Below are 13,473 nucleotides of genomic sequence, written 5' to 3'. Positions count from 1 at the left end.
ATCGATTGGTGCGAAGATGCGCTTATGGCCGTGGCACTGGCCATACGGTTTAGTCTCAATTTGGCAACTATAGTCATATGTAATCGCATAGAGATGAAATCTGATGACATCGGGGTGATAGAGACACTGAAGAATGGAGGTTGCTCTTCCGGTCTATCGGCGACAGTTTTTGATGATATATATTACTCTGCGTGTGATTTTTTGCATATTATTTTTGAGCATGCTCCTAGAGAGACTAATTGTGCTGCACATAATTTAGCCAAACTAGTTAGAAGTAGGGTGTGCACGGGGTGGATGAAAGATTCACCCGTAGAAATTATTGATATTTTTGTAAAAAATACTATTGTGATCACCTTGCAATAAAGGGTACTTTGATGAGGCCTTACCACTGCGGTTTGGTAACATTGGGCCGAGAACGCTGCAATAAGGGCCCAACATCGAGAGCCCGCGCCAGTATTACCGAATCTCTCTCTCTCTCTCTCTCTCTCTCTCTCTCTCTCTCTTCTCCATGCTCCGGTGGGCCGTGTCAGCTCACATTACCCTAAACCCCCCCCCCCCCCCCCCCCCCCAAAAACCCTCTCCGGCCGCGGACAGAAATCCATGGCGGTGGACAAGCCCGGCGGCGGCGGCGGCGGGGCCTCGTCCTCCACGCCCTCGCCCGCCTCCACCACGGACCGCTTCCTCAAGATCGTGCTCAGCTGGGACTAACTCCGCATCGTCGCCGACTCCAAGGTACACTCGAATCCCTCCGCGCCAACTAACCGCGCCGCAATTACGCCCGGCGGAATCCCTGAACCTTCACCATCTCCTGATTGGTGGCGGGCAGGGCGCGGACAAGGCCAAGGGGCTGCAGCACGTGAAGAACAGCTACGCCTCCGTGGAGGAGTACTTGGGCGTCTTCGAGCCGCTGCTCTTCGAGGAGGTCAAGGGGCAGATCCTCCAGGGCCGCCGCAACGAGGAGGAGGGGGAGGATGATGGTGGGCTTCGCTCCACTTACCGCTTGTGTGAATTTCTCGATTTCTGCCTCTTGGTTTATTATTAAGCAGTTCTTGGTTTGTGGTTTGTGGTCTATTTGAGTAGAGGTTGGGCTGGACTGGCAGAGAGGGGCGGTGGCATCATGTGCAGAGTCCGAGGGTTTCCACAAGTTGTCCATGGTGGTGTCCGATGGCCTCCGCGACAGTGTGTGTGAGAATGACCTCCTCCTGCTCTCCAAAGAGAAAGTAAGTTCCATGCTAGCAGGAAGCAGACGCATCCCAGCCAATTTAGTGGATATTATAGTGTGCCGACTGCCGGACACTCGATCTGTTTTGTTGTTAAATCTCAAGTTGGAAAACAATGAATATCTGAGACCAACCTATATACCAGATTAAAGGTCATTGTATGCGATGAATGTTTTCAGATAATTTCCTTTGGAAAATTGATCAGTCCATCAGATCTACGTAGCATAAGTCATGATTGCATTTCCCCCACATTTACTGTGCACCAGACATGGTTAGCCATATTGATGATGAATGATGAGTTAGGATATGCCTCCATTTTGCAGTTTGAGGAGGGAGTGAATCCTACCGCGTATGCCTTTGCCGTGGTGGAACAGCGAGGTGGTAAAGATAACCTCTCTCTTAGAACATTTGTGGCGGGGGAAATCAAAAATCTAAATGTTGCACGGCCTGTGAAGTCTTTAAGGCTGCAGCGCTTTGCTTCCATTTTGTCAACATCAGATAGCTTTCTGTGGATTTTAAAGGTGAGTTCGGTTGTTACTAAAGACTGCCTGAGTTTTCATGCTTGCCTCAGTTATTAAGGGCATGTACTTCTAGATATGAACTTGATATTTCCTTTTTGGTCAATATCCTCAGATGTGCAGCTTATCTACAATACTGCGAGAGTACTCTGGAATGCACTCTGTAGCTTCACATCCTTTTAAGGATTTGATTCTTTCAGCTTCTGAGAACAACAGAGATGGAGATGATCAAAAGCGTGCTTGGAATGTACCTCAGCCACTTATGGATTACCTGAAAACAAATCTTAATGGTTCACAGCTAGATGCAGTTAATGTGAGCGTACTTCGTATTATTTGATGTTGTCGTCATATCTAGTTCTGAGGGAAATGTATGTGCCTAACAGACTAGTATTGTCTCCTGCAGGCAGGTCTTTCGCGCAGATCCTTTGTCCTTATTCAGGTTAGTTTGCTACTTTTTCCTGCTGTTCTAACTTGCAGTGTATTGTCGTTTACCTTGTCAAGAAAAATGTCAAGTGAGAGCAATTTTGGATGTATGCATTTTCTGGACAATGTATAAGCAGATCTGTGGACATTGCATTCCTTCGAAGCATGAACCATTGACTGTGGAGTTCTACTCTTATTTGTAGGGCCCACCAGGAACTGGAAAAACACAAACGATCCTTGGACTTCTCAGTGCTGTTCTCCATTCCGCTCCTGCGAGAATGCAGACTAGGTAATAATCTTCTGTTTTTCTTTTCTGTAATATCAAGTGCAATGCATATTGGTAATTTTATTTTGGAGATGACAAAAAAATCATTGTCTTTTTTTAATTAGAAATGACATAATAAAAGTTACAACAGAAACATAGACACTGTAATCTGCAGAAGCTTATTCTCTTTTGTCGTAATGTTTCTTCCAGATAATAATGAGTGTGCATGTATCTCACATGCTTCATGATCCTTTTGCAGAGGAGGGTTTGATGTTCAAAAGCATGGGCCAGAGCTGGACATAGAGAGCAAGTAAGTGCTTATTTCCTAGTTAGTTTCTGACATTCTTTGGCTTTGGAGCGCTGAAGGAAAGCATAAAATGCTGAGTGATGAGCATGTAGCGGTTACAAGATTAAGGATATTACCAGAATTGTTCATAATTGCTGCATCTGTTGCTGGCTTTTCATTTACTCACTCTCTGGCACTCGCGTTTTTCTTTGATGCCTCAAATCCATGGGTGTAACCATACTTTATCAGAAGGATAAGATTGCTGTGGTTTACATTTGCACTATCATGTATAGTGATCCTTCAGCATCTAGCTTAAGCCTTCATGTGCTGTGTGGGAACTTTTATATGTGTTTTTTGGTTGCGTTTTCTGTTGTGAAATTCTGCAAGATTCTACTACAAGTATTTGTGAGCACTTAGCACTATCTTACTGTGGAGTTTACATGATAGGCATGCAAACTGGATGAAAGCATCTCCATGGCTAATTGGTGCAAATCCTCGAGATTTGATTATGCCTGTCGATGGTGATGATGGTTTTTATCCTACTGGGAATGATCTGGTACTCTTCTATACTTGGTAGTTAACTATATTTGCCATTATGTCTGGATGTGTATGGTTCATCCCTTACATGGTTAAAACAATTCTGGACAGAAACCTGAAGTCATAAGTTCCAATCGCAAGTATCGTGCCCACGTGTTGGTCTGTGCTCCATCCAACTCAGCACTTGATGAGATTGTATTGCGTGTTCTTCAAACAGGTTAGTTTTTTTTTTGGCTCTATGTCATATGATGCTGAAAAATGTTAATAAAACTGAGTATTCTTACATCCATATGTCTGTGATCAAATACTATTGTTTGTAAGCTCGTGCTTATCATTGCTTTGGTCATGAGCAAATTAAGTAACAAAGTTATTGCATGTTTTCAGGAATACGTGATGAAAATAACAACACTTATAATCCCAAGATTGTGCGTATTGGACTAAAGGCGCATCATTCTGTCAAAGCAGTTTCCATGGATTACCTTGTATGTGATTTGAGTTTCTAAGCATTCTGTCTAACTTGTGTCAATTATAGCGAGTTCATATATTTTCAGATACAACAAAAACTTTCTGGGGTGGCATCAGATGGCGGGAGACGAGGAGCTGGTGAATACGATCGGATTAGAGCTTCACTTCTTGACGAAGCAGCTATTGTACGACATCTGTTGTTATCAATATTTGTTGATAATATTTGAAAATGTTATTCTCATTCTCAAGGAAAATTCGTAGGTGTTTTCTACCCTCAGTTTCAGTGGATCGGCCATTTTCACCAGGATGACTCGTGCTTTTGATGTTGTTATAATTGATGAAGCCGCGCAAGCTGTGAGTATATTTTGTGTGCATGTTATCTTTACATTATCAGGCTTTGATAATGGCATCATTTATGCTTCTATTTGCAAATTATTTCTGAATCTGACATGTGCACTTTGTTTTCAGGTAGAACCAGCGACTCTTGTGCCCCTGGTTCATGGATGCAGACAAGTTTTTCTTGTACGCAATCTATTTTTCTCAGATGATTTTACACATCTCTTCTATTCAGCGGTTTACCTTTTCCTTGTCAATGTGTTGTAGCTAATCACTATACTACTAGCGTGTTATAGCTAATCACTATACTACTAGTTAAGTACTTCATTTACTCAACAGCAGGATGGTATTATCGATGTCCTTGTGGATATTAAATCTAGAATCATTTCACTAGCTTAGATTCTGTAGAAATTTGTTTTCATTTCTTCCTCTACGTGTTTACGCGCACGCCGTACCTAGCCATCTGTTCCTGACCATTTCGTTTCATATCTTCTGTACTCCGTTGATATGTTGATACCTAAGGTACCTTGAGTATTTTACTCACGGTGGTTACATTGTATCCTCACTATCACTTCTGATATTCATACCAGGTTGGTGACCCAGTTCAGTTGCCTGCAACTGTAATTTCAAAGACTGCTCAGAACTTAGGGTAAGACGTCCCCTTATTTTTCTTTAATTGATTCACACTGTTAACGTGTTGCAATGCTAATACAATGCTAGCTATCCATCAGTTATCGAACAAGTTTGTTCCAGAGATTTCAAGCTGCTGGTTTTCCCGTGCAAATGCTCAAAATTCAGTATCGTATGCATCCAGAGGTAGTATCCCACTGAATTCATGTAAGCTGGAAACTGGATGGCTTTCTGATTTTATTAATACATTCAATAAACAGATTAGTGTATTCCCTTCAAAAGAATTCTATGAAGGCATCCTAGAAGATGGGGAAGGGCTCAACAAAAAACGTCCATGGCATTCCTACAGCTGCTTTGGACCATTTTGCTTCTTTGATGTTGATGGGGTTGAATCTCAGCTGTCTGGAAGTGGTTCGACGGTGAACGAGGATGAAGTGGAATTCATAACCCTCCTATATCACCAATTGGCCATGCGCTATCCAGAACTCAAATCTAGTTCTCAAGTAGCTGTTATATCACCATACAGGGGTCAGGTGAAACTCTTGAAGGACCATTTCCGGTCGACCTTTGGCGACCAATCAAAGGAAGTTATAGATGTAAACACCGTTGATGGATTCCAGGTAACTAGTTTATTAACATGCATTGCAGATCTGCTCTATGTGATGTAGTAGGTTGTAGCGATTATAATATGGCATCTTGTTGCTCACATGTAGGGCCGTGAAAAGGAGCTTGTCATTTTTTCATGTGTTCGATGCAATAAGGAGCAAAATATTGGGTTTGTTTCTGATTTTCGGCGAATGAATGTTGCCATCACCAGAGCTAGATCTGCTGTACTAGTAAGTGATCTTTATCCAAACATCAAATGTTGTCTTTTTTGATGATGCACATTGCATACACACTGGTAGACAGACACGAGTTCTAATTTTATTGGACACACAAACCGTACATGTTTGTTCATGGATTACGCGGTGTGGCAGTATGGAGGTTATAGTGCCTGAGTTTCCCTTTTAGACGAACAAGCTGTGCGATGTATAACCCGAGTTGATGTATTCTACCCATTCTACATCTCACTGGCAATCGGGGGTTGGCTTATTTGTGTAAACTATCATTCTTTGTTGGTAAATACCCAAATAACAAATTAGCGTGTAATGCAGGTAATAGGTTCCGCTTCAACATTGAAGAAAGATAAACACTGGACCAACCTTGTTGAGAGTGCCAAAGAGCGAAACCGTTATTTCAAGGTGAGATGGCTACTGTCTTTCTTTTGAAGCTTGTGTAGAAAAACAACATTTGGTGAATGTAACTAACCATGATCATCTTGCAGGTGACAAAGCCATTCACCGCATTCTTCACCGAGGATAGTTTCAAAACAATGAAGGTGGAAAGACCTGTGCCAGAGGCGAGGATATCACAGGCAATAGAAGCGATCAATGAAGTAGTTGCAAGGCAAGAAGTGATGGACGCCGACGATGCTGGTGACAATCAAGCGGATGGAGATGATTATGACGCCATGGAGGCTGACGATGGAGGAGGTGGTGATGATTAATTGTTGCCTGCAATGTATTGCTGGAGGGGGAGCTTTATCAGAGGCCAGGTACATAACATAGAAGAGCAAAAAGCTTTGCAAGTTAGAAATTCTGCTATTCTTAGCAAATTTTAGGGGGGAGAGGCTGGTGCATGCCTGCTTTGCCCGACGAATCATCTACACTATGGAACAAAAAAAGTTAACCGCAGAACTGCAGCAGCTCCGGCTTCTGCTGTGTCTATCTATATGCTTATACTCCCTCCGTTCGGAATTACTCGTCCAAGAAATGAATGTATCTAGATGTATTTTAGTTGTAGATACGTTCATTTTTGTGACAAGTAATTCTGAATGGAGGGAGTATATCGTATGTGTATGTTGTTCACTTGATTGTGTAGTACATGTGCTGGAATTTGGCGAAGAACACCAGCCGGTGCCTCCCTGGTTACATTTCTTTCTTCGCCAGAGGCTGGCACATGTTCGTGGACCTTGCTGTAGCTCTTATGGCCTAGGTGCTGCCATGTTCCCATCTCACAAAACTCGAATTTAAAAGGTTTGAAAAATTCCAAAAAAGATGTGGTTGTTCACAAGATATGTGTCTACAATCCTTGAAATTTTAGATCCAAATTTAAAATACACGTAGCCTTTGCTATTTTTTGAGGCACCTGGCATTATATTGTCCAACCCTGAAGAACTAAGAATGTGCAGTGGTATGCTCGATTATGTTCAAAATGGCTGAAATAAAATAGCCTTGTATAATCAACCAAATCATGTGCATGAAATCTGAATAGTTGAACCATCCTTGTTTTCTGATGCACTTGGCAACAAGAAAAGAATCTAACAGATTGATGTAACCTATTAAAACTAAAATTTATTTGCTTAGAAGACTATAAATTGTTTACTTCGTATTGGTTGGGGTGCGCCTAGCCTGGGCAGTAGTGCAACGCCCAGGCGACACATGACGGCCCCAATGGCAAGCCATTGTGATGGACCCTCCACATAAAAAATAAATTTAATATCATTGTGGAGACATGGCCCACATATCAGATATTAAACTGATAAGAACAGATACTACACTTGATACCCTCCACATAAAAAATAAATTTAATATCATTGTGGAGACATGGCCCACATATCAGATATTAAACTGATAAGAACAGATACTACACTTGATCTTAGCCAAAAGGCCGAGAAAGGTATGCTTCAAAAGGTTGCCGTCCGCCTCTTCTTATTGCTCTCTCAGCTGCCCGTGCTGCTCGCACGGGCGAGGTGGTACTAATCAAACAGCAGCGCATTAGATACCTGCCTCTGTGCTTCCACGTTGATTTTACCATAGCAGCCCAGATGCCTTGAAGGCCCAATAGCTCAGCTTAATTCGTACCCATGGCCCAATAGCGTGGCTTCTCTCTATTCATATCAACCTGGAATGCCTAAAAAAAATCAACCCGGAAAACAGAATAAAAGCAAAAGTTTTGTCATTTGCGTGTGCAGAGATTTAACTTCAAGATTTTGACAAGATTTTGCGTGTGCAGGGATTTAACTTCGAGATTTTGATGGACGTGTCAAAGCTATTAAAACGACATAACTCCAGTTAGCGGCCTGAGACCATGATGGGGCGTGGAATAATGGAGTTCAAAAAATGTTGGCAGCTGCACAGCATATATGCCAGTTCAGTGTGCTGTGTGCCGTATCCGTACAGTTACAGAGTGCCATCCACTCGCTTGCAATTTTTTTATGAGGGAACATCAGTAGGTGATTCCCTAGTGCAAAATCTTACGTATTTACTCCCTCCGTTCCAGTTATGAAAGCTAGCATCCAGCATCTATAGAGGTTCATCTCTTACTTAAAAATTCTTCTACGTCTGTAGAGATTAGGTTGCACTCCTCTGAAGGTGAAGTCGTTCCTGCAAACTAAATGCTCCCGGCTGCTAAAGGCAACTCCAGCGCAGATCAAACTGCCCGGGCTCCGGACGTCCGAAACACCATAAACCGGCTCCAAATCGAGGGGGAGGTTTGGAGTCTGAACATCCGTCACGTTGGACTCCGAAACCCCGGGCCACCCAAAAACCCCATTCAAAGCCCTCATTTTTTTTCAGTTCGTTCCTTCTGTCTATGTATCCATGCTCTTAGGGTTCGCTGCCGCTGTTGTACCACCCTGGCCGCCGCCCAAGGCTTTGCCAGACCTCTGTCACTCCACCCAACGCCTGCCTGCCTTGTCCTACGCAGTCGAATCTAGATTCGGACGCCGACCAGGTACCCTCCGCCACTGCTGACGTCGTCCATGGCCGAGGGAGTGGCATGGACATGAGAGCCGGAGAGGAAGCAAGCGCGCGACGGACAGCGACACAATTTCCTACAAGGGATCTAGCTTCTTGTGGTGACCATTAATGCCTACATTCTACATCCATTGTTTTCAAGTTTTCTTTCATGCTATTTTAAAACCGGAGCCCTTAGGAATATATCCGTTAATTAAGAAGAAGATAATTGTCTGACTAATTAGTAGAAAACTGGACAAAATTTGTTACATCACACCTACAAGAGAGGTCACGCTGACCGACTTGGCTATCCACACAACACCGAGGAGAAAACCACTGTGAAAGTTACCTCTGTCATCGACATCACTTGGTGGCGGGCCCAGATAAAATGGCCCGGCGACCTAGCATATAATCGTTCGTAATTTTCATCTAAGATGGGGTGTCACTTACTATACTTTGCATGGAACATACAAAGGAAAAAAACATTGCATCCGATGTCATGTGCATTCGGGTAGCTCAATGTGGGTGCCACCTCTGCTTCTCCCTCAGCATGTGGCTTCGATTTCACCGCGGATGACTAACAAATAAGCTCTCTCAGCAACAGAGGCAGAGTATCAGGAGATACCACCTCCCAAATGCTCCCATGATACCATTCCAAAACATCCAACTTTCTGTGTTTTAAAAGATTATGTAAAAAATTGTGGATGTTCATCTCACATGAATGTACAACCCCTAAAAATTTCAGATCCAAATTCTAAATACGCATTGAGAAACAAAAAAGACAAATCCGGATGTGAATAGTTGCGTTTTGACTTTTGTCTTTTTTGACACTATTCATGTTGGATTTGTCTTATTTGTTTCTCAATGTATATTTCGAACTTCGACCTAGAATTTTTAGGGATTGTACATTCATGTGATGTGAACATCCACAATTTTTTTCAGAATTTTTGAAACATTAAAAAAATTAAAATTGTATCATGGTATCACCTAAAAGGGTGGTATCATGTGATATTTTCCCCAGCAACAGACACATGAGACCCCTGCTGGGCCATGCCACCAGACAATCGGCCAAATACATGACTAGGCAACTCCAATTTCATTACCGAGAATCGCGGGAAGAGATGCATGTCTTGCACCGACAGAGCAGGACGTGCCGCTGGAGACTGCCAAGCGCCAATTCTACCTTTCATGCTATTTGAAGCTGTAGCTTTGTTAGGATTTGATCTGGCTAGGTACTCCCTCTATTTTTATTTAGTCCGCTTATTAGCTTTAGTTAAAGTCAAGCTTTGTAAATTTGATAAAATTTATAAACAAAAATATTAACGTATACGATAACAAATCAATACCATTAGATTTATTTTTGAATGTACTTTCACATCATATAGATTTGTTATAGTAAATGTTTCTATTTTTTCTATAAATTTGGTCAAACTTTACGAAGTTTGATTTCAGTCAACTCTGATATACAGAGTAAATAAAAAACAAGAGTACTAAAAACATGCTTTGAACGACTATGCCGGTACAGCCAAATAAAAGTCGCTGAATGCAATGCTTCACTTTACTGGAATCACACAACAGGCACTCAATAATTGATGGCTGCCATCACAGCAGGATACTCAATAATTGAAGACTTCAGCTGCACCTACACGTGGGACTTGGACTGTCAAAAATTCAGGGTTCTCTTTTCTAAATGAAGCCGACTAAGATTGGATGTCGTGCCCTGCTTAGTGGCTTCTGGCTTGTCGACAGGCAGAATCCAAGAGGCAGAAAGATGCCGTGCCTCGCTGTACCTCGCACCGCGGCTTCCACGAAGCCACATCAAACCCAGAGACATGTAAACAAACGAGGCCTACTAAACATATGTGTACATACTGTGATTAGTACGTATAAATAAACTGATGGGGGCGTCCAAGAAGAGCGAAGCGACTCCAGGCAAGTGGGAGTTAAGAGCTTTTCTCCTGTCGGCAAGTGCCATGTCACATTGCTTAATTAACAACGATTCAGTTGTCCCTTAATTGCGTTGCAGGCCCCACAGCCTTATTTTATCTCTGTGCCCATTTGTTTGGCTATAAAAGTAGACTCCCCTAGCTCATCCCTTCTTCACACAAACACAGCACAGCTCTGTGTTTCTGTCCCCTTCTTCTAGGGTTAGATGTGATGAGAGGTCAAGAGATGCTGTCTGGTGGCAGTACGAAGATCTGATCTATATGTCCAGGTAAATACTTGAACTAATTGGGTAACAAGCTTCTGCTCTTGAACCACCCGTTATTTGATTTTCTGTGCTACATGGATCTGGCTGCCTTGCTTGCGAATCACCCAGAGCTTTCCTTTTCAAGAACTAGTCTTGATTTCCTGGATCTTGTTTTCACTTTTGATTATTCATCTGCTAACCTTTCCTTGTTTCTCGTTGCATGTATAGGTTTTCCATTTGGAGGCAGTAAACTGGAGGCAGCAACTGCATAACTTGCGAGATGCTCGTAAGATTTCTTAACTGTCCATTAAAACTAGAACATGTTCAGTTATCATCACCGGAGCTTTCTGGAGATTAATTAGTACCATAGGTTTTCATATGTTCTTTGGATTGGGCTAGCGAGTATGAGAAGATCCCGGAGAGGGAGACGGAAAAACTATTAACAGGACGGGCGCAAATAAAACCGAACTATTCTTGGGACCGTATTTTCACGTTGATATCTAATTTTTACTCATTATCACTGTCATTTGCCACTTCTGATTTCGAAATCTGGAGCATCAATATTTCCCCTCCCGGCATTGCAATTTCAGCTAATTACTGCCCTAGATATCCCTTTGAAATGTCGGATGGTGTCCACATCATCAGTCTAAGGTAGCAACTGGCCCACCTACCAGAGATAAATCATGATAATTTAGTTTAGTTCGTGTAAAAAAAGTTGGGTCAAAAAATATATTTAGTCTATTCCTCTTTCAAGGAGGTAATAACATAAACTTTGTGGCTTCAGTGTGCCACACTAGACACAATGTATGGTCTAATTTATGCTTGAAAACTAATTATATCATTAATATGATGCAGTTCAAAGGTAATATTCAAAAGTATGTATGTTGGTCGTTCTTCCAATTATCATGTAACCTATTTATTGGGTTGGTAGGTTGGATGATGATCATGCCGATGAGTTTACCGCAAGTTATGCAGTTGCTGCCTCAAGCTTGCTGCATCCCAATGTCAAACCAGTGAGACTTAAGATGAAGAAGTCATTCGAATACGAAATCAAAGAGAAAAACAACCATGCAAGAAGCCTCTGTAATCTGCACAACCGATCATATTATTACTGCAAGCTAGCAAAGCTTTTTTATGTACAATTTAACTTTATTTTCCCTAGCTCCGTGCTATCTATGAGCTAAAGGCACCTACAAGGCAGCAATGCAAGTGTAATCTTGAAAATGACAGTCAAAATGTTTGCATGCATGTATGTTATCTTTCAATTTATACGAGTACGTAACTTTTCTTTCAACTGATTTTCATATTATTAATTTTCATTTCAAGCTAGAATGCATTGTTAACCACCTCGGTAATTCCAATAGTGACCAATGATAAAGTGAGAGAAATAAGGTTTTTTCGTCAATCCGCATGATGAATCTGAAGAGAGGATAGAAGGGAGGATGAGGCTGAATTAGTACTAGTATTTATCTTGGTGAAAGTTAGGTGCCATGAACACGTAATTCCTACAAGAGGTAGTATTCTATGAGTTGAAGAAAAAAAAACTTCTTTAGAAGCTTTGATAAAACCCAAAACATCCAAAGAACCCTTAACTTCACTATGCTCCCTAGGACTGGAGAGCTGAGAATCGATTGAGCCCAATCGATTTTGTTGCGGGGCTCGCTGGTAAGGTGTGATTTTAAGGTGTGGACCACAGATGTTAGGGAGAGGCAGCGACAATCTCCCGCTGGCAACTGGGTGGAGGAGCAAGCGACACGCAAGTAGCAAGATCCTCCACATCCGGCACGAGCCCTATGATTCCTCAGTCGCCACGCCCGCCCCTCTGCGTTCGAGCCCGAGCAGCTAAGACACATGCGCTCCTCGAGCCCCATAGTTCCTCAGCGGCCGCTACCAAGAAAACATGGCTTAGGTCACAGGCCAGTTTTCACATTAGCCCCGGTTCAGTCACGAACCGGGACTAATGTGAGCATTGGTCCCGGTTCGTGCGGCCAGGGGCCTGCCGGGCCTCGTGGGGGCATTGGTTCCGGTTCGTCCGGATCCTTTGGTCCCGGTTGGTGGGACAAACCGGGACCAATGGCCCACGCTCCTGGCCCACCACCCTTTAGTCCCGGTTCATACCACAAACTGGGACTAAAGGGCTGGTCCTAGTTGCGGCCAGTGTTTAGTCCCACCTCGCCAACCGAAGGGTGCTCACACCAGTTTATAAGCCCGTCCCTCTATGCCTTGTTGAGCTTCTCTTAAAGTGAAAATAGATGCCCTTATACAGGGAATTTCACCTAAATTCACAGTAAATTTGAATTTAGGTTTAATTTTCTCTATAAGCGCATCTATGTTCATTTTTTTATATTTATAAAATAAATAAACCTTAATAAAATAAATAAAACTAAATAAACCTTAATAAAATAAATAAAATAAACTATAGTAACAACAATAAATAAACCTTAATAAATTAAGTAAAAATAGCAGCAGTAAAATAAATAAAAATAAATAATTAAAGTAAAATACATAAGTAATTAGAAATAAAATAAATAAGTTTTTTGTTGTAGGTAGAAACAAAACAAAAAAAATAAAGCAAAAGAGGAAAAAAAACACGAGCCATCAACTCCATAACCGCCATATCTGGGATAGAGAAGGGCGATCCCTTGGAGTGGGATTCACATACAGTTGCCCGTAACATCTACCATTCGAGCCTAGCAGGTGGAACTCGGATCTGTCAACAGTGTCAAAGCGACAAATAGCAGGCGGAGGAGAAGCCACCGATGTCATGTGTAGATCCCTTCTAGGTCTTGCGGATCGTGCTATTACAACAATTTTGTTGGTTGATCC

The 13,473-nt window shown here is 42.3% G+C and overlaps 1 protein-coding gene, 1 long non-coding RNA gene and 1 pseudogene across 2 annotated transcripts; 2 read left to right on the top strand and 1 right to left on the bottom strand.

The window, feature by feature from the left end:
- Positions 1-555: 555 nt before the first annotated feature.
- Positions 556-6,472, top strand: LOC123143607 (probable helicase MAGATAMA 3). Its single transcript, XM_044562544.1, has 20 exons — positions 556-732; positions 827-977; positions 1,081-1,220; positions 1,544-1,741; positions 1,854-2,051; positions 2,142-2,177; positions 2,365-2,450; positions 2,686-2,736; positions 3,160-3,268; positions 3,361-3,466; positions 3,634-3,731; positions 3,801-3,899; positions 3,976-4,068; positions 4,183-4,236; positions 4,641-4,699; positions 4,782-4,866; positions 4,941-5,300; positions 5,394-5,516; positions 5,835-5,921; positions 6,005-6,472. The coding sequence occupies exons 3-20, from the start codon at positions 1,152-1,154 to the stop codon at positions 6,224-6,226; spliced, it is 2,133 nt and encodes a 710-aa protein (XP_044418479.1). The 5' UTR covers positions 556-732; positions 827-977; positions 1,081-1,151; the 3' UTR covers positions 6,227-6,472.
- A 642-nt stretch (positions 6,473-7,114) lies between these two features.
- On the bottom strand, positions 7,115-7,295 carry LOC123146469 (uncharacterized; annotated as a pseudogene).
- Positions 7,296-10,404: 3,109 nt separating this feature from the next.
- LOC123143606 (uncharacterized) lies at positions 10,405-11,941 on the top strand. Its single transcript, XR_006470956.1, has 2 exons — positions 10,405-10,671; positions 10,876-11,941. It is a non-coding gene; the product is annotated as an uncharacterized lncRNA (long non-coding RNA).
- The last annotated feature ends 1,532 nt before the right edge of the window (positions 11,942-13,473 follow it).

This window comes from Triticum aestivum, chromosome 6D (assembly GCF_018294505.1).
Source record: "Triticum aestivum cultivar Chinese Spring chromosome 6D, IWGSC CS RefSeq v2.1, whole genome shotgun sequence".
Classification (NCBI taxonomy): Eukaryota; Viridiplantae; Streptophyta; class Magnoliopsida; order Poales; family Poaceae; genus Triticum; species Triticum aestivum.
This window is presented reverse-complemented; position numbering and strand designations above follow the sequence as displayed.